Source organism: Diorhabda sublineata, chromosome 8, assembly GCF_026230105.1.
Source record: "Diorhabda sublineata isolate icDioSubl1.1 chromosome 8, icDioSubl1.1, whole genome shotgun sequence".
In the NCBI taxonomy this organism is placed as follows: Eukaryota; Metazoa; Arthropoda; class Insecta; order Coleoptera; family Chrysomelidae; genus Diorhabda; species Diorhabda sublineata.
The window spans coordinates 29,042,091-29,063,901 of record NC_079481.1 but is presented as its reverse complement, the minus strand read 5'-3'; the positions used below and the strand labels follow the sequence as shown (position 1 = coordinate 29,063,901).

The 21,811-nt window shown below is 29.7% G+C and overlaps 2 protein-coding genes and 1 long non-coding RNA gene across 3 annotated transcripts; 1 reads left to right on the top strand and 2 right to left on the bottom strand.

Annotated features, from left to right (window-relative positions):
* Positions 1-127: 127 nt before the first annotated feature.
* On the bottom strand, positions 128-4,762 carry LOC130447440 (cytochrome P450 4V2-like). Its single transcript, XM_056784254.1, has 12 exons — positions 4,736-4,762; positions 3,584-3,741; positions 3,311-3,420; positions 2,975-3,065; positions 2,731-2,922; positions 2,490-2,559; positions 2,093-2,219; positions 1,875-2,027; positions 1,519-1,587; positions 1,261-1,429; positions 551-730; positions 128-363 (listed from the first exon to the last, which is right to left on the bottom strand). The coding sequence occupies exons 1-12, from the start codon at positions 4,738-4,740 to the stop codon at positions 191-193; spliced, it is 1,497 nt and encodes a 498-aa protein (XP_056640232.1). The 5' UTR covers positions 4,741-4,762; the 3' UTR covers positions 128-190.
* On the top strand, positions 2,578-12,759 carry LOC130447441 (uncharacterized). The gene is made up of 3 exons (XR_008910252.1): positions 2,578-2,661; positions 11,798-12,114; positions 12,209-12,759. It is a non-coding gene; the product is annotated as an uncharacterized LOC130447441 (long non-coding RNA).
* On the bottom strand, positions 5,693-21,692 carry LOC130447439 (serine/threonine-protein kinase GL21140). Its single transcript, XM_056784253.1, has 11 exons — positions 21,368-21,692; positions 20,520-20,906; positions 16,061-16,288; positions 14,304-14,566; positions 14,084-14,238; positions 13,680-13,771; positions 12,894-13,014; positions 11,545-11,690; positions 11,285-11,434; positions 11,020-11,222; positions 5,693-9,463 (listed from the first exon to the last, which is right to left on the bottom strand). The coding sequence occupies exons 1-11, from the start codon at positions 21,467-21,469 to the stop codon at positions 9,409-9,411; spliced, it is 1,902 nt and encodes a 633-aa protein (XP_056640231.1). The 5' UTR covers positions 21,470-21,692; the 3' UTR covers positions 5,693-9,408.
* Positions 21,693-21,811: the final 119 nt, after the last annotated feature.

Genomic DNA, 21,811 nt, shown 5'->3' with positions numbered 1-21,811 from the left:
ATATACTGACATTTCACCATCAGTCCAGAAAATTCGCCATCTTTTTTCCAATGTCTATTTTACAGTTACAGCCAAGAAAAATGGTCACGATTTTTTTCTTATGGAAGATTTAAAAAAAACTAAGTTGTATAAAATATATTTTTATTATTTATGCAACATTTCAATATATTATAAATTTTAAAGTTGCTTATTATTTACTTTTCCATAATCGCCGCTTTATTTTGCAGTTATAACCATTTTTAGGTCGTACCGATATGTCAGTACGTAATTTCAAATCGGGAACCTTACCATTCGCTTCCACCTCGTATAATTGCAAAAATTTTACCAAAAATAACTTTATTTGTATGTTAGCCATAGTTTTAGCTAAAACGTGTACTGATTAATTTTACTATATACATACTAATAAATAGTCTCTACTAGGGGTTGGCAAAATAATCGATTAATCGAAAATAATCGATTATATTTTTTGATAACTGCCCAGCCCTAGTCTCTACTTTTATAAAATCGAAAAAGTTGATATATTTATTCATAAAAGTATATTTTTTATTACCAATACACCCCCTTGGCCCTGCACTGAAAGGTAAATATGTATATGGGTGTCTTTTCTGTACGAACTCTGGTAAAAAATGATCGGGATGGAAATGTTCCGGATTCGCCCAATACATTGGGTCCCTATGTAAAAAATATATGGGAATAGCGATGGCAGCTCCTTCTGGTATAATCCATTTATCTAAAATACATTTAATAGAAATTACAAAATAAGTGAGTCGACCAATTCCAAATCGAACTTGACCTTGGGCGTATATATGAATCCTCTATATTATTCTTTTCTCTATGGAATTAATTTATGTACTAAAGATACGTTTAACTTACTTCCGGAGTGTGAATTTGTTTCGTAATGATGTGATAACTCATTAATAAATCACATCCAATTAAACAACTATTATATTTATAAAACGTTAAAATGAGTGATTGAGAATTCAAATTGACGTTATAAGTATAAGTTACTATCGTGTCTATGATATTAGTTCATTTATATAGAGATGAATTTAAAACAATAACAATTCTTGATAGAGCCGCTTTTAGTCATAATGAATTCAAAACAATAAAACATTCATTATATTTATGTAACGTAATCAAATTAACATTGTACATATATAAAAACCTCTATATTATTTTTTTCTCTATGGAAACATTCAGAGGCGTCTCGTACAACTTTTATAAAGGGAATTTTTATGTTTGTATCAATAAGATACCTACCTAAATGATAATCCTCAAAATTCTTTCTTAAAATCACTGGGGCTATCGGAAAAAGTCTCATAATATCTTTGACACACATATCCAAATATACTAAACCGTAAATATCTTCTAAAGTGATATCACGTGACTCTTCGCCAATTAATTTTTGAATTTCTTCAGCTGCTTTCGTCTTTTCAAAGAGAAATATACAATAAATCTTAATAATTGCGTAACTTCGACAGTGTTTTTGATTGAATTGGTAAGTTAACGGTGACTTACCTGGTATTCCGGATACATTCCGAAACAAATTATTGAAAACGATGTTATAATTGAAAATGTATCTTCCGACTGAAAAGATATAAACTCATTTGTCAAATTACAACTACATCAAAGAAATCCGAAACTGTATATTATCTGTCATCTATTTCCGACAACGAAAAATTTTTGTTTTAATATTTTCAAACTGTAACTCAAAGACTCCCATCTCTATATATCTTGGAGTGAGTATTACCGTTACCGTTTTAATAATTGCCTTAACAGACTTCCACTCTAATACTTCGTTTAAAAAATACTTGTATATTATTCTTTTCATAATTTGACAGTTGACCGTTTTCACAATATTTTTAACAACTTACCGCAGACAATAAAGTAAGTAACTGGATCCGTAGATCTTCGGCATTGAGCATATCCGGATAGTTATCAACGAATTCTGTCATACTATCGATTACGGGTACGAACTGTTTTTCCGTTTCCTTCATTTTTCTTCTGTTATACGAATCGATAATGGCCTTAAATGTTTTGTTCCTCAGTTACAAGATAAATAAATTCCGAAGTTATATATTCTCTACAATACCTCGTTTATAAACTTATGTAACGTTTCCAAAGTTTTATCCTGTTCCTTTTTCAACGGATGCCAATTATATATGAAATCTGGATGCAACCATATTTTTAACATTCTAGTAATTCCAATATGCAATAATCTATAACACAAATAAAAAACTTTATTAAATTGACATATAATACGATACGCCACTGGTTAACTTCTTATTATATTATTAACCAGTCTAAAAACGTATGTTAATAAATCGTACAGTTATGTAATTATAAGAACGTTTGCTAGTGCTACAAATTAAACAATTGACAGAATAAAACTTTTAAAATGGACGTGTATGGTTTATTTGGACATTTTTTTTCAATAATTGTATGAAATCATATTATTCAATGTAAAATAAATGTAGTTCAATACAAACCTCGGTATTGAATGGCAAATATGTTTGTGATTGGCAGATTCCATGTCAAGTTTTCGACCCAATAGAATTTCTGGAAACATTCAAGGTTACAATTTCTAGTACTGTTGTTCAAATATTGTCACGTTGTGATTAATTGATATTTGTGTTTAGTAAGGAGATTAATATCAAATAAGTGAGTTAAATAATGTATCAATACAGTTTTTATTTTATTTTTTTTTTTTTTAAGTATAATAGAAATTACCACACATTATCACCACAGAACAGGGCCCGATCACTTTAACGACATCAAAATTATCACCATCAATAAACTTCTCCATTTTCGTCATACAATTTTGTGATTGTTCGTTCAAAATATGAAGAACACTTTTTACAAATTTTATATCAATCATGGGTTGAATAATTCTCCTATGGACTCTATATTTTGGATTCAATCCTAAAAAAAAATTTTTTTCGAAAAAATTTCAATTGTAGGAGCACTTTCATACCGGAAGCAGCGACCAAGCCATCACCACTCAGTGATTCCAAAAATTTGTACAGTTCATGTTTGTAAGAAAATTTTTGAGACGACATTATCTTCTATAAAATAAATATAGGGTGATCAAATAAGTGATTTTATCAATAAAAATCGACCACAAGAAACATAATAATAAAAATAATGAACTAATAACGGTTTTATACGAAGTAGTTAAAATGGGAAAATGGCATCAAATTGTCGGTTGCGCCATCTCTATGTCAATCCCAAACTAAGGATGAATTATTGTCCAGCCAAGGAAAACTAGATTAAAAAATATTTATTTATTTATATATAACACAAAACGTACCTCCAAGTGGACAGGGTTTTTCAATGCGATTAATAGATGAGTACCTAACCATATCCTCATTGGATTTTGTCGTACGTTAGCAAATATAATTTTTAACCTGTCATGAATATCTAAAAGAAATGATATACATAATATTCCACGATATTTTGACCATAAAATAATGAAAATTGTTTATTTAGGAACAAAAACATAGATAAATTATTTTTCAAAAGCATAAATACTTTTTTAACTTTAACAAAATATTAGATAATTTCAATCAATTCTCTGTTATACCTTCAGTGGCGCAAAAAAATTCAAGGGCATTTCCAATAATTGGCAAACCTTTCGGTCCTTCCATATTAGCTACAGCTCTGTAAATATGTCTTTTGGACCAATAAAACTGAGCAATCATGGTTATTATTACAACAGCCGTAATAATAAGCAGAATAATCCTGAAAAATAAAAATATTAGGTTAGGCTAGGCTAGGATTTCAATATACTCTTTCGAGAACAAGATTTTTATCAGTTTCAGTTAAATATACTAAATATACATGTAGTTTTATATATTTATACATTTATTTTTATGTCCAAAAGCCAAAAAGTACAAAAATTACAATTTTAACAAAAATATAAGCCCTCTAATGTACTCTGTGTTCCACCACTGGTAATACATGACGATTCTTTCCTTGTCTAAACTATAATCCCTTCGATTTGTTCATGTTCAGTGAACTTGATCCGAGTTTGAACTTTCCGACCAATCAGATCATGATTGGGTTAATCCCAAAGTAGTTTTCCAAAAAATAATAACGATAAGGCCGATTTATAAACTCGACTTTCCGTTTAACGTTCGTAGCAAATTCTACACTTTATTCATAAACTAGACGTTGCTACCGTTAACCTAAAAATTTTGTTATACTTTTGACGTGTGTATTACTTTTTGTTTTCGTAATAAAGTTGTTATTTTGTGTGTATCCAGCTTTTACCTATGGATAATATTATAGAAAATAACGAGGTTTTTTATATTGGGACAAATGTGACAAAAGCAAACGGGTGTGAAAAGATTTCGTTTATGTTAGATTTGTTCTAGTCTGCCAATCTGGACCGTTCTTGGAAAGTCAAATTTATGAATCCATAAGCCTTGTAGTTTTAATTCAGATTTCAGTGGTTATGAGAATGTGGTTTCGTATGTTTTATTAGTTTTCATGTTATTTAATTTCGATTAATTTTAGATTAAATTATATCTAGAAATAGTTTAAGTATCGTGTGAATGGTGTTGCGGTAATTATAAACAAAAATTTGGTTACCATAATTGTGTTTTATGAATTAATAGTGATGTTTGTTAACAGGTAAATATTATATTATTTCATTAAATAATTAAAATGTTACTTAGATTTGAATATACTTAGAAAATTAGTCAAGTATTAAGTAAAAATGTGATTTACTTACATCATGTTAGTTTCACTATTTGTAGGCCACTGTGATGGAATTACGTTTCTAGTTGAATAATTTATCTGAAGAATAATTGATTTTTTTTACCATACATGTCCAGTTCAAGGAGAATAAGTACTTGTTGAAAAGTTTCTCTTTTTGCATTTTTTAGAATTAAAAATTTTATTGCAAAAAAACGTGAAAATACAGAGCCGTATCAACCAGACGGTAAAATCTGTGTATAACTTTTACTAGAATTTCTATTTTGGTACCATAAGTGTTTAAATATATTTGAAATTAATTATTCCATACTTTGTTTAGATATATCTTAATAGACTTAAATCATTTTTGACAAGTAAAATGCTTACTTCTAATGCTAGATAATTTTTGAAGAAAAATGATTATATTTTAATTAAAAATTTTTTTTTAACAAGATTATATATTTGGAAAGCATATGAAAAGGAAAACCCTCTCCAGACGCGTCTTTACCTATGGTGTAAGGAGTCCGTTGCAACCGGGCTGCACGATCCTAGGGGCGCCTGAGGGTCACTCGCCTCCTGTCCCCCGACAATAACAAATGGGTCTTGTCGATGGAACAGAGTCCGGATAACAAATTTGAAGCCAGCTTGTACAATATTTACTTTCATCAAGAAGCAATGATAAATTAACATGAAATTGTTTTGAAAATAACAAAAGTAGCTTTACTTAAAAAGCTATCACTTTTTTCTGAGGTCATATGGCCATCTGTGTGTCAGTCACACGTCTTAATGAGTGATGCAATATGTACCTCTTAACTTTTATCACAACTCTCAATAATTCGAAGTTTTATTTCTTTTTTCTCAAAAATTTTGAACCATTTGATATTTTAAACACTTCAAGTGCTTCGAGTTTGGAATAAATGATAGTAGCTTTAATGTATTCAGTTTAGTTTCCGGAGATTTGATTATCGAGTTAAAGGAAAGAAAAACAACCAACTTCTACTCAAATAATATATTTACATTCTACTTGAACTTTACAGCAATTAATCTAAAGTGATATAAAAAAATAAAATAAAACAAGAAAACAAAAATACATTTAATGTTATAATTGAACAGTATAATAAATAATACTTTCTACTTATCGTTTTTATAACAATACGGATAAACTGAATAAGTGTAAAACCAAATCATTTTGGAGATACTAGTCCGGGGTCATTCAATTGCTCAAAATACAGTTAGTTTGACTTAATGCACCAGATTTTTGAAAAATAAATCAAAGATCAGTGCTAATTCAAGTATGATCATAGAGAGTATTAGTTTAAGAATAATTGAGATTAATTGGTGCAGTTGAATGAATTTTTTATTTTACCTTTAAAACGAGATAAATTAATCGGTAGTTGATTAAAGTGAGTTTTATTTCCAGTTATATTTGAAAAAAGTGACAAGAAATGGGAAACTTTTGATTTAAATGTTGTGTCAGAACAAATAATATTTATCAAAAAGATAATAGCCAAATAACCAGGAATGGTGTAAGCTGAAGAATAATTTGAGACAGATCAAATTTGTCCTATGGAAACAAAAATCAATGAACTAGGTATGGTAAAACCCAAAGTAGGAGGATTCAGAACAAATAAAATTCGTTATTTGGAAAATTGATTAACCAAGAGGGGTCAGAACAGATAAAATTGGTCATTGGGAGAATGGTTCCTATGTAACCATCCAACAAAACAGTTGAACCAGAAATAGTAAAACTAGAATTAGAAGGATTTAGAACAAATAAAATTCATCATTTGAAAAATGAATGCTATAGAAACAAATATTTATGGATTAGAGCAGATAAAATTGGTCTTTGGGAGAATGGTTCCCATGTAAATAAAACCTGATGAACCAGGAATGTAAAAAACCAAAGAAACAAAAATCGATGTACCATGAAGGTAAAAAACCAAAGAAAAATTATTCATAATAGATAAAATTGGTCATTTATATTGATTTTGTTAAGCTTCAATGACACAAATTAACAATTGAAAGAATAATATTGAAATAAACAAGTTTTACTAAATTCCTTTTGTATTATAAAATTATTAGTTTTTATTTTCAAAGTTGTATAACTTTTAGTTAGCTAAGTAGCTGTCAGTATTTCCAAAACTAATACTCTGAACTGATAAAAAGATAAATATGTAAATAGTAGCATGTATATAAAGTATATAAAAAATTTTAATGGACTTTTCATGTATTTTATACTCAAAAAACGGTAAAATTTATTAAAACATAAATTATATTCTGTACATATGCGTCAATGGTCTTTTAAAAACCAATATATTTTTTAATGTTAAAAGTTTTAACGTCAGATTCCATTATATTCTTCGGGAATAAAATTTTGGAATGATGTTTACGTATGCCAAAAATTCTTCTCCATCCATGATTTTTTAGAGTTATTCTGACTGACTGATGGTCAAAGTTTCCAATAGGACCAACAACAGATCTTTACACACTATACTACTTGGTCTACAGGTGAGGTTATAGAGCCAGGGGATATGGACCTCAGAGCAACTACAAAATGACAAGATCATCAACACTTTCGGCTCTTAGAAGCTAGTTTAGCAGATTATGATTAATACGGTTTGATGTATCATAAAAAACGATTAGCATCCATTCTTGATACTGCCTTTTAAAGCTGAACATAATTGTTATATCTGGAGTCCGGCAATACTAAGAAGCCGATTAGAGCAAAGGGCTAGTATGGAAGCAGATCACCATACACTTATTTTTCTGCTAGCTCTATTATTTACCCTGGCCACCAAAATCTCCTGACTTATCCCCAATTGAATATAATAAACCTCACAACATTTTTTTTTAAGTGTAAAACCCAAGAGGATGTCAACCGCTTTAACTATGGGATCCGCACCTCGCAGAGCGACTACTAAGTGATTAAATCTTTCAGGTTTCGGATCTTAGAGATTGATTCAGCATCAGCAAAATCATTGTAGTCGCTTATACCTGGGGTCTGGTACCGCTAACAAGAAGCAGATCACCGTGTGTCGTCCCATACATTTCTTTTAATACTAATCAATGCAACTGGTATAAACTTGTCTCCAACATCTCTTCACCTATCTCTAATTGACCGTGTGTTGAATTTACAGTATCCTCCACAAACTTTAGTAACACTTTTTTTATAGAAAAATAGAGGGGGGAATTAAAACTCCAAGATGTCAACCATCCTATGGAGATATAAAGAATTAGTGATTCATTTAGTGAAGCTGAATATCAAATCGTGCATCAAGTAAGAAGCTGTGGGGGTTTAACTTCTTTTGTCAGTCAGATAAAGGTTTTAGTCTCCACCAATGTTTATCGAAATGTTACTTTATGGTATTTTTCTAACCATTTCCAATATTATTGTTGTGGAACCGTTTGGAACGAAACGTTCTTTAGGCATTTTGTATAGAAGATTGTAAATCATAAGGAGGTGAATATATCATCGTATCTGGTTTGAATAAAAGGGACATGAGACAATCAGACATATGTTGTTGATAAAAAAAGGCACAATTGTCAATATTTTTTTTATAAATCACAGATTACGGTAATTATTGAAATAATATGAGATTTATATAAATTTGGATTTAAAAAAAATCATTTTGTATATATATATTTACAAAAGTACTAGAAACTCAAATCAAACTTTAATTTCCGTCGATGATCACGTTAAAAAAATTTCACTTAATACGATCATCTGTCAATTCATATCGAATTCTACTAATCTAGTATGCCAATAACGATAAATTTGGCAACAAGCAAACAATTCGTTTCGTTTTAGGCTAACAGTTTTAATTAGGCAACTGTCTATATAACTATACGTATATTATTGCTGTGTTCCGACAAGTGACAGTTGACAGTTACTAGACATTTCCTTTTTCATGTTTTCTAGGCGTGATATGCGTAATTTCACTACGAATTCAGTTCGATAATCTATTTTTTGTATACTACGCAAAGTATTTTCATTATAATAAACGATGCTGCCAAAATGTCTTTTTTAAAATGAAAAACAGCAAAGAAATCTCACATATTCGAACATTCATATAATGTTGCAGGTTCTCAATCTTTTAATCGTGTTATACAGGGTGTTACATAGGAACTGTGATGTACAATTTCATTTGTGTAGATTAAAAGAAAAATGTTACCTACTGGTTCTGTTTTCGTAGATGAATTTAATGTATCGATTACTTTTTGATCAGCAGTTCGATATCTGCAACTGAATTTCAAAATCATCACAAATAAAGTCAATTTTCGATAAAATTAGAGCAAAGTCGAGTTTTTCGTCGAGAAAGTGTAGATAGGTAGAGAAAAAGCAGTAAATCAATAGCTAATTTATGACAGAAACTTTAAAAATTTCAAATTGTTATTGATTTTTTTCTAGATTAGTACATCAATACATAAAAAAATAGGATATAAATAAAAAATATTACAAAAACCATTTTTAAGAATCAAAAGTCTAAATGAATCGTATTTAGAAGGGATAAAGTCAATGATAACGGTCCTTTTAGGGTTAAACTATCTGAATTAGCTATTCATTAATAAAAATTAATTCAAAAATGGATAATTTTTTTGTCGAAAAAAAAAAATAGTTTATTTTTACCTGCCTACACTCCACTTTATAAGAAACGTCAGATATAAAAAAATAAATACTCAATTAACAATAATATAAAAATAAATAATGTCCTAGGCGGATATAGTCTGGAGCCAAGGGTGATCCAGGACATCTTCAGCTGAAAACCTGAAAATTATTCCAGATATGAAACATTGATAATAGATCGGTTTTCCATAAAACAAAATGTTAAAATTATGAAAAATTCTCAACAAGGGCACTTTATTCAACAATATTTCTTGATGATAAAATTTGAACAGTTAAAAATAACTTCTTAGGCCTTAAAAAAGTTGCAATGGAATTGTCACTGTCACATTTGGGAATTAAGTTGATTAAGTGTCCATTTGTATATTATATAACAGGTCAAAAATCTTCCAGTATGACGCTGGTATAGACAAAGGGTGTGGTATGAACACAGCAACTGTCGATGAAATTGAGGTATGTCCAGTTAAAAATTAGACCCCCTTAACTTTCCACATACACAGATTGTTCTAGTTCTCTCCACAACTTTATACAAACTCTGTACCAACTTTGTTCCTTTCTTCAGTTATTCATGACCATAGATTGAATCCTTATTCCTACAAGCTTTTCGTCCAAAGATACACGACAATAACGTTCATTAGTATTTCGAACTAGACTCATAGGGTACTTCAAAAAGTAGTAGATATATTCCAAAATCCTGATATTCCTTATATCTTCCAGTAAGGAACTTTTTGGAATCATCCAGCTCTGAGAATCCACCGAAGCAATATGTTCCCCTAAAGCTCTTTCTTATAAAGGCGTTGTTCTAAAGAAGATTCCGAGTCAGTCAAAATCTTTTGAGATTCTTTTTAACCTCCTTGATTCTCTAGTAACACTAATGGATAACGTTACACTACAACCTCCAAGGTCTATTGTTCCCCCAGGTCAAAGAACCGTCTACAGCTCGCCCTCCAGTTCTTGACTTCCATTAAACTCTATTATGTAGAATGAAATCAAAGAAGATATCCTCTCTATAACTAGGGTACCAGTAGATGTATACCAAAATCCAGATATTCGTTATACCTTCCAGGAAGGAACGTTTTGGAGTCATCTAGCTCTGAAAGAATCTACCAGAGCAATTTTCTTCCTCTTAAAACTCTATCTTATAAATATATTGTCCTTTAGAAGAGTTCTTAGTCAGTGAAAGTCTTTTGATCTTCTTTTTAACCTCCTCGATTCTCTAGTGATACTGGGGGATAACGTTACACCGTCCCCAGCTCTGAAAGATTCCACTAGAGCAATTTTTTTCTCCTGAAACTCTTGTAAATGCGTTGACCTAAAGAAGATTCTGACTCAGTGAAAATTTTTTGAGCTCCTTTTTGGCCTCATTAATTTCCTTGATTCTCAAATGTACAGGAAACTAAACCAAAAAGACTTTATTGTTCTAGTATAGTTATTTTTATCAGAGGTACTTTGATGAAGGGTGAAAACGTAGAGTAAAATATCTCATTTTTCAAATAGACACTGAAATAGATAAGAAACAACCCTCTCTGGTCAAAGTACCCTTTAGAAACTATTCATATACATATTTACAATTATAAAATGACTTTTTGGCAACACTTGATACTTAAAAACATCGAATTTTGATTTAAAAATATAAAACAGCTTCTGAATATTTACATAACCTAAAAATTGAAATGATTATAGTAGTTTTTGTATAGTACCTGAGCTCTGGATCGAGCTGAAGCATATTCTGAATAAGTTCTTTCGCGGAAGATGAAACGTCCTGCCAGTATTCTTCAGGAAATTCATATTGTCCGGATAATATACAATCGAACAACTTTTCTTGATCATTGTCTTGGCTGACAAAAGGTGGATAACCGCAGAGGAGAATGTAAAGGATTACTCCTGCCGCCCATACGTCAATCTATTTATATAATCAAAGTATTTATTAGAATATATGTTCAGGATGTAAATTTGTTTTTATACCTTAAGTCCATAACCGGATTCAGTCAAAATTTCAGGTGCTACGTAAGTAGGAGTACCACAAACAGTATACAAAGGCCTCGTAACTTCGCAAGCTAATCCAAAATCGCCCAATTTTAATAATTTTACTCTATAATTGTCATCTAATTCTACCTGGAATTTTAAATACGGTTTTTAATAATAATTTAAAGTTCTTATATGTACATAATCGAATAGAGTTTTTCAGTTTAATCCAAACACGGTTTATATTAATAAAAACTTACTAATAAATTTTCAGGCTTCACATCTCTATGGACTATATTAATACTGTGCAGATACGCCAAAGCCGATACTAAATTGTTTATCATTAAGGCAGCTTGCTCTTCTGAATATTTTTGAGCAATTGTGATTTGGTCGAATAAATCACCACCTAAAAATAAATTTCCAATTTTACTTGCATATTGTACCAGATCTAATATTAGTTCCCTTTTTGAAAACATTACATTTGTTTTTAGCTGTTTCTTTTTAAACTTTCAGCACAACAGTTACCCTCCATGTATTCCAGGACACATCGGAGTGGAGTTTTGACAGACTAGCAAAAGTAGAAGCGGACAAAACCTTCATAGGATCTGAACCTTTTTGTAGTACCAGCTACATAACGGGGAAAATCCACAGGGGTTGAGACAGGCAAATACGATCCTGGGGGAAACTATAACCAGGGAAGATCAATTGATTGCAATGTTTTAAAACAACCTACGATCACTATCAGGAGTCCTGTCAGGACATTCTGTATGGTATGGGATTAATAGATCAGATATAATCACTGAGGAATCCCAGTTCCACAGCACGAATAGGTAACAGAAAATGATTTTTTACAATATTAAATATATTAAATTTTGTGACATTAACTGGAGCAAATTTTTTTTAACAGTTTCCTTTTGTTCTTAGTAGACCTTTCAGTACAAAAGTTGCCCTCCAATGGATTCCAGGACACATTGGAGTGGAGGGAAACTGAATAGCTGACAGACTAGTAAAAAGTAGAGGAGGACGAACCCTTCACAGGATCTGAACCTTTTTGTGGTACCAGCTACAGAATACTAAGACAAAACACTATAAAACAAGGTAGATAGAAGTTGAAACTAGTTATGGGGACAATCCACAGGAAAAAACGATCCTGAGGGAAACTATAACCAGGGAAGATCAGTTGAATGTATCAACCTAGGGATAAACAACTACGATTTATCATTGACAACTCGTTGTAGCGACATATTAGTTTCTAGCATCCCCTGTATATCTATTTTTTTAATTTTAACAATAAATTTTGTAAAAATAACAAAATACTTCGAAGTTCAATAATTAAAACCTCCAAATTATTCAGAATTGTTGTGGTTACTAATTTTTTGTAACATTAGATTATTATATATCAAACATCCCTCATATAACTATTTTTTTTTAAATGAAATTGCCATTTTTTTTAAATAAATCATCAATGATTGAAACGTGTTTAGATATTCATACATAAAATATTTTGAAGCATAAACATCCGAATAAGAAGATGGTGCTCAAAGTCAAGGACTGAATGCTATTGGGATCCAATGCTGAGGAGACCACATTGTTAGAAAAATGTACTCACCCGTTACATATTCGCAAACTAAATACAAAATATTTTTAGTATCGGCATCAGTTATAAGGGACATTATGTTGGGGTGATCCACTTTCCTAAGAATTTTTACTTCGTTTTCGATCATGTCTTCCTGTAAACAAAATTGAAAAAAAATTACCTAAAAGTATTAAATATTCAAATAAAATTCATTGCAGAAAATACTGACATTTCTCAAAGATTTTTTTATATCAGCCCTTTTGTTTCAAACGTACCAGGTAATGATTTTACCAGGACACGTCTCTGTTGGTTTTGAGAACTTTGAGTACACATTGATTAGTTTCGATCTATTTTTAATTAAATTGATTATATTTAACTAAAAAAAGGAAAATAAAACATCAATAACTATTAATAATTTTCATATACATAACACAATGTTTGTTCACCAATAAAATATGGCGGTTGGTTGTGACTTCATCCCAAAACACACTATTTTAAAAATCATCAAATAAATTTGCTAATGGCGCATTTGTAAGTCGGCCATTTTCAATCAGAAATGTCAATACTTTACATGTCGATAATGTAGAAATCTGATTGTTTTTATATATGTGAAAACACCAGAAAATAACGATTGCAACTTTGCCACGTTTACTTTATTTCCTAGAAACTAATGTCAAATTTGGTATTAAATATTTTCATATTATATTCAATTAGGTATTAAGATATTTTTGAATTTTCGATTTAAAAAAATAGAAAAATTCGATGTTTTGTTTTAAAGTAAACGTTGCTAAATATTTAATAAGTAAAACATGTACGTACCTTTCCTTTGCATTTTGATTTATCTATGATTTTTAAAGCGTATTCCTTGTTTGTAGTGATGTCTCGACATAACCTAACTACTGCAAAATTTCCTAACAAAAAAATAAATTTATTATTACAAGTTTTTTCGTATTGAACTGTCAAATAGAAACAAAAATCGATGAGAGATAAAAAGAAAATCAAAAATCATTTATTTAGACTCAAAACTAACTTCCGGGAGCACAATTGAGCATCGTAAAACAACACCATGGTTAGGAAAATGAACAAGAGGAAGTGATAGAAGAATGGGACCCCAAAACTAGAAATAACTAAGATAGAATCATAGATAAATATATAACTAGATCAAATTAAAATTAATCAGCGGTACCTAAAAAACTATTCTCACATAAAAACTAAAAACTTACCATCCCCTATAACTTTCCTTCCTACTACATACTTAGATTTAAGAGGAGGAGGTAAAATTAAGTTACTTTCTTCGCTTAATTTCTTCAATAAACTCTCCTCAGATTCGTAGGTTCTGTTCAATTCCTTTTTAGGCATTTTAGGCTTAGGACCACCGCTAAAATACGACAAATTTCGTTTAGATTCCATTCAACTATTTCAATTTTTATATAACCAACTCACCCATTTCTATGTATAGTTGTTTTTTTATAAGACTGTATGGCTTTACTTTCCTCGAATTCTAATTCGAAATCACTAGATTGGTATTTTTCGTTTCCGTATATGAAGAAAACGTCGTCGTTTTCAAAAAATTGGGATAAATCGTTGATGGATTGTCCTGATATGGAGAAAACTTTTCTTACAGCGAACTGAGCTATTTCAGAAAAGGCGCTAAGGACTTGCTCTAAACTGGGAGAGTTTCTTTTGTTGAGAAGTAATCGGTAAATCTACCATATAAAAAATGTACTATAGAAATTGGAATAAAATAAATATAAACTTTGTAAAAAAGAATAATTTATTTTTTTTATCCCAACAGTATTATAAGAAAATACAAAGATTTAATGAAACATCTATAAAAATATGCAATATAATCACATAAAAACATGTTTCTAATTTCACTTTGGTCAATAGCAGTTCGTATTTTAATGAATCTACGAAATTTTTAGTAAAAATCAAACCAAAGATCTCTCATTAAAAATTTAAGTAAAATAACAAATAATACAATAATTTCATTTGAGAGTGTATGAAATTGTTTTTATCTTTTTGTGAGTTACTAAAAGGAATTTTTGAGATCAAAAAATACGCTTACTTTCTTTAATTTTCTTTATAATTCCATTTAACGTAATAAACAATATTATGAAATAAATATCTTAACCTCACATTATTGTAAATACAAATTAATCTAACAACACCGAACCGTTAGAATTCGCGCGTTTTAAGCATGGCGATTAGAATGTTGCCAAATTGTTAAAATATTCCTTTGGAACAAATTTCATGAGTATCGATTTGTATTTGAAAAAATTTAGTAAAAAAACTTCCCAAACTACTCAAAATCGACCAAACTTTCGTAATTCCAGTCGAATTCGTTCAAATTATCGATTTACTAAATTTGATTTGTAAAAAAAAGTTGTCATTTATTCAAGGAAGAAGCTCGTGATAGTCGCGTGACTCAAACATCAAATAAAAAATAAATTTCTCTTTAAGAGTTTATAAAAACGATACAAATATGGTTGTGCGGTAGATTCGTTATCTTTTTTCATTTCCTGGACCTTATATAATAACATGAATACGAGATACACACATCAAACGAATTCGAAACTAAAATAAATCCTTATACAGTGTGTATCACGAAAAAATGCTTCAAAATAGTTAGATTAAATAATTATTATAATCACTAGTGTATCGAATATCAATAAAAACGTTTTTTCTAATGGGAAAACCAAACATTTAACTCGTAAAAACATAATTATATACATATACAGTAGATGCTTGTTTTATTATTAGTCATCCTGTATATATTTTGAAAAAAATATAGTAATATACGTTTGGGAATCGTCTCGTTCGATATTGTCTATGAAAGATACTATTATTAGAAAATGAGATCAGCGTGGAAGGTGAATGCTTAATGAGATAGTTGCGGTGTTTATTTGGCCCAATTATCGATTATTTTTAAATATACACCGACGGAATCTGAAAACATTTAGAAATCCGTTTCCTTCACTATTTATTCTCATTTTCTAAAACCAAATTTCCAACTATATCTAAAGAACAGAACATCATTTATAGTGACGATCTTTTTTTAGGTTATAATGGGGGGGGGGATAAGCCGACTATGATTCTAGATTTTGCAGTATTGCCAGATTTATATTTTTACAAATCAATAAACGATTTTTACATAAATAAAATTATATCTAGTAGAAATTATTATACAATAAACTTACCTTTCTTGGTTTAATTCCGTTTCTAATGATGGTTACGATTTTTGGCCGGACACAATCCGGAACAACAATTCTCGGAACGCTAGACATATTGTTTAACGTAAATTTGGTATTCGATAAACGTTTCGGCTTAAGAATGTCTGTTTTCGTATAATCAATTTTTTTAAACAGCTCTCCTTTCCCGCATACAACATATTCTTTACCGTCTTCGAGATCATCTATATTACTAATCTGAAAAGCATTTTCGTGATCACCGATTGACAGATTATTATCAGAATTGAGCAATCTAACGAACTGTCAAAATGGCTTCTGTGGGGTGAACAAATGCTTTTGTCGTAAGTTTCTGTGTGTATTGAAAAGTTATTTGTTGGATTTTAGACCTAATTAATCCTAGATTTATCGTAAAATAACTTCTTATAAGTTAGTACTTGAAAATTTTCTCCTAGTAACTTGGCTTTATTGGTTGTTTGAATATGCTATGTTGTACTTAGTGTAGGTAAGCGGTAAAAATAATCTGAAAATCAAGTATGTTGCAAAATTTTGTTAATTAATGTAAGTTTACTTGCAAACTAACTAAAAAAACTGCTAAAAGTCTTCTTAACACCATAAAACATAAAACAATACAAAATAACCAAACTACCAATATAACAAACACGGTTATATATGAGAAAATCAATTGTTTACCCCACGGTCATCATTTTAACGTAGATCAGCTGTTTTATTGGATTGCTTAATTACTATTACGATCACCAATCGATGAAAGACCATCTACCTTCATTAAATAATTACGTAAAGTAAAGAATTATAAATAATTTTTAGAATATTTCATTAATCTAATATATAACGATATACATATTATTTTAATTCAACAAGTAGAAAGAAATTACAACGTGGCAACTATGTAAAACATCTGTCATACTATGTCTGCAAATTTATTGTAAAAGCCGTTCAATATCTATAAAGGGCGATTAATAGAATTGACTTTTCGTTTCCGTTCGCTGTTACAAAATTAAAAACATTCATAGTTGCCGTTTGAGGTCGTCGTTTGCAGATCGATGACTTTCAACATAAACGATTTTTATTTCCCATCGGCCGATTGTAGCAATATAAAAGAGACAATCATCCCTTTGTATTTATCACGTGATTTTGACGTATGACGTTAGAGCGTGATGTTGGGATTATTTCCCTTTCTGTTTGCTTGTTTTCTCAGATTTTTCTTATCGATTCTAATTTTTTCAAGTATATTAGATTATATATTTGATGAGATAGTTTTTAGTTTTCAAATATTACGAAAACAAAAACAGTAAGCAAGACTAAAAGAATAACGAAATTTTCTATTGTAATAAAAAAGTGTACTAGGAAATTTCCTACACATGAAAAACCTTCAAAAATGAATTATCAGTAAATATTTGGTAATTGAACTCATACCAATATTTATTTTTATCATATTTTTTCAATGTTTGTAGTAACAGACTTAGTTCAATGACCATATTGTTGAATCGATATCGCCAGATATACGCGAATACACCTACAACCTACACATCAACTTTTTTCAAGTACATACACAAGTTCAAGGCAAAATTTATGCAATGTTACGTGTTTGTTGTTATATCAATATAAAAACTAATATTAAAATCGGTTAAAAACATTCCTAACGTCAATAACATTGTTCAATAACGAACCGAGTTAAAAAATTTCGATAAGGTTTTCAAAAAATAACCAATTTATACAAAATGGCGGCAATGTAAAAAGCCACATAACCCTCTTAATCGTAATTACTTGTTATGTTTCATTCAGCCCAGATATATAATTAGATTAATTTTTAGAGATTCTCATTAGTGGTTATTTTAAATTTCCACAATATTCAAAAGAGCTATTTTAGTTATAAATGAACGGAAACAGTGGAATTAAATAACTTGTGGAAATGAAAATTTCAATTTAGTTTTAATATGACCTTGTAAAAGAAATATACGTTAAGTAATGTATACAGTATAAACAAATAACAAAACTCTGAGTCATTATTTGTTATCTTCATGCATCACACGTATTTTTTAGGAATCATTGTTTAATTTTTCTAATTCTAAGAAATGAAATGCTAAAATATTTATTGTTAGGGATAAATAGTTTACTTTATTTAAAATAGTTACTAAAATTCGGGGAATTTTGACGAGGCCAAGGAAAAATATATCAACAATAAAATAACAATCATAACAAGAGTATGACACGAGAATTTGATATAGATACTTAAGTATGAAGAAAGAGAAGAAAGATTTCATTGACAAATATTAAAAAAAAAGAAGAATCGATCAAGCTTTTAATAGATTTCTGACACACAGGAAGTGGCATCACTGGCAAATATCTTGAATATCTTTATCAGTGGCGTACCTATTTAGTTTTTAGCTCTATAATGGAGAAAAAAGTTAATTTCAGTTAACAAAAGAAAAATTTCCAAACTATATGCATTGTTTTCAAAATGAACTGTTAAAGAAAGCGCTCATCTAGATTAAAATACGGGCGTGACGTTCACCTACTTATTTTAAGTTGACGAAACAATATCTGTAGCTTTTCTTTTTATATTTTATAATTGGTTTGTGCTCTGGTTATCTGAAATGTTTTTATGTGAAAATAATCGATTTGACAATATTATTTCTACAGTTATAGAACTAGTTTTCGAATAAGGTACTTAGAAGAAAGTAAAATAATGTGATGTGGCAAAAAAAGTTCGTACTTTATAATAGTAGAAAGATTTTAAAAATGCTGTATACGAGGCTAGTTAGCCATTAAAACTGAAATTAATGCCACATAAGTCATAAAAATTAATGCATGTCATCAATAATGTAATATTACAATCTTTTGCTCGATTTGTATAATTTCAAACAAATTTAATCAGTTACTTCGTAATATTTTACAGTATTATTTGATTTATATCTTGTTAAATAGTGATCTTTTTTATACTTGTCTGGACAATATAAAAAATTTATGATATTGTACATATTTCTTTAGATAGTTTGAATTTTATTATGAGTTGATGTTGACTTTTATACATCAAATATTGTCCACAAACTTTTGATGCAACTTAACTCGGAAGACATTTTTTTATGTAAAAAGCTAGCATAAGAGGGTAAACCCCATTACACTCAACTTGCCTAATGACATCAAAGGGTTCAAGCCAAAGCGCCTGATAGGTTTATTAAACAACATAGGACTTTGGTAACATCAAGTGGGACACGACGGGCCTATCAATTATTATCAATTAACTATGAACTGTCATTCATTCTTATATATTACACTTGAGTAGTTCCAAATGGTACTGGTCGTATAGAGATACCTGTGGACATTGATCTTGAACTTGGTAGCTGCTTCCACCCACTTTTTTCAAGATTGGTATTGATGGTAGTGATCTGTTTCTTCTCAAGGATTTAGGTGTTAGACGAGTTTAATGGGGTGGCTGATTTGTTGCATATCCTCATGCTTTGAAACAAACAGTGGCAATTTTGAACCCATTTCAGTTTATTTATTTGCTACTATAACTGCTTTAATGAAATTATAATTGCAGTGTCCATTATGAAACATGAATCTTGAATAACACATCAAGTCGAGTTCCAAAGAAGCTCATAAAATGTTAAAATTTTTATATAATGATAGCAAAGTAACTTTAGCAACTGTTTACAAATGGTACGATTAGATTTAGAAATTGAGATGTCTCAGTTATGTATGAGGTACAATAGGTACCTCGTATTATTAAAAAACTAAATGAAAATGTAGAAAAATTAGACGAACTCATTCATTCAAACTGATGGTTCACTACTCAAGAGGTTAGGAAAGAAAGATGACTGGAAAATAGGCCAATAGTTTTCTTCTCTACAACATCACACTGATTTTTTTAATTAGCAAGTTTTTGGACATTAGAAGTCTTCCTGACTGTCCACATCCTTCTTATAAACCAAATTTATCACTTTGTGATTTATAACTAATCCCAGAATAAAAAATGCATTAAAAGGGACGCCATTCATTACATTGAGAATGCAATGACAAAGTTATTTCACAAGAAGTCTTCTAGAAGTGTATTCTTATCCAAATGCAGTCTTTTGGAAAATATTAATATTTTTAAATCACACCTAGTATTCATTTTAAAGTCTGGCAACGTTGTTTAAGCATAACCTTATCCTACAACTACAAGCAATGTATTCTCAGAACCCAGACAGATCTGTATTCTGCAAGTCAATTTAATTGTATGGAAGTTCCTGTTAAGGCTAATCTTTGAAGTTGATTTCAACAAAAATTTCCTTTTATAGATGTTAATGTTGTTTCAACATTTCATGGTGTACAAATATACAGGATGTTAATATAGAAATTATATGATTATCTCTGTGTTATCTCAATATACTAAGTAAGAAAGCTGAAGGGTAACAAATTCAGTCAAATGATTTTATAATATGTTATAATTTGTAAATAAACTTACCTTCTTTCCATCCATGGCATATATATTTCTAACACCATTGGGTAAAGTCACACTTTTAGTAAGAATGTTTGTTAACTCATTAGTTAAACTATCAAATGATCTATACCTCTCCGGAGCGACTGGAATCACTACTCCACTAAAAAACTTATTTCCATTGTGATAAAATCTTATTCTTTTAGCTTTCATCGATTTGGAAGTGGACGAAGGTCTGTTGTGTTTGTTGGTGATGCTGACATCTTCCAAACCACTTTCTATAATGTCCCCATCAGATAAAAAACTGTTGAAACTATTCGAAGAGACACTTCTAGATCCGTTATCAGTCAAATTATTCTTTGACATGTTTGTAGTGTTCTTATATTCAATTATATTCTCACAATAACATTTCAACTAGTAGAATCAAATAATAAAATAGGTTAGTAACTTTGGAAGTTATTCTATATGTCTTTAAGATTATAGAGAACATAAAATTTTTAGATATATCTTGAAATTAGAGATTACATTATTAATATTACATAAATTTAACAATAATCTGTCAAGTTTTATGTAATCTGTAATAATTATCACATGACATTGTGAGTTTTATTATTATAAGAAGACACAAGGCATAAAAATGTTGTCCTTATTATAAAAACCATTTAACAGTAAAAAAATTATAATTTTGTTTATATCAACAAATGTACATTCAACTGAATATGGATTTTTGTTAAAAATTATCGAAAGATATATAATCACGCTAAAATATCAGTATTAGATTAAAATAAAACCTATTAAAGAGAAAGATTAGACCAAAAGGTTTAACAGTTATATAAAATTAACAATTATCAAAAATTTGTATATCAATATTTTACCTCTGAATTTTTGTTACAAAAATTTTTATTATATGATTCCACCATATAGTTTACGGTATTTTTTTCGGGAAATTTAACATAGGAACACCGCCTATTAGTCATATACACAGCTGTCAACTAAAAAACATAAATCATTCTAGAAAATCACAGGGTAACACTGCACTTTCGTTTCGTGACAATATTATACATCGTACTTGTAGAACGGTAATAAAACCAACAAAAAAATAATTTCACATATAACTGTTTTGTTAAATGAGAAAAAAGGTAATAACCTCTTTTCTCTAGTGGGAGGTGGGAGGGATTGGATTTGTTACACACTGACATCAACCTACCAAATCGAAAAATCAGTTATACCAACACAAGAATGAACGTTATACGGAATTGTATACTATTCCAGCTGTTCGACATTTTAATTATATATGAATTGAATAAACTTATGAAAGT

What these genes read in the sequence shown, in the direction of transcription:
- LOC130447440 (XM_056784254.1), bottom strand. An exon ending in AAAACCCTGTCCACTTGGAG is followed by an intron (nt 3,066 to 3,310) that starts GTACGTTTTGTG and finishes TTTATTTTATAG; the next exon opens with AAGATAATGTCGTCTCAAAA. An exon ending in TTTTGAGGATTATCATTTAG is followed by an intron (nt 731 to 1,260) that starts GTAGGTATCTTA and finishes AATGTATTTTAG; the next exon opens with ATAAATGGATTATACCAGAA.
- LOC130447439 (XM_056784253.1), bottom strand. Translation starts at nt 21,469, where the DNA reads ATGACTAATAGGCGGTGTTCCTATGTTAAATTTCCCGAAAAAAATACC. An exon ending in AGTTTGCGAATATGTAACGG is followed by an intron (nt 11,691 to 12,893) that starts GTGAGTACATTT and finishes ATTTATTTTTAG; the next exon opens with GTGGTGATTTATTCGACCAA. An exon ending in CAGCTCGATCCAGAGCTCAG is followed by an intron (nt 9,464 to 11,019) that starts GTACTATACAAA and finishes AATAATTTTCAG; the next exon opens with GTTTTCAGCTGAAGATGTCC.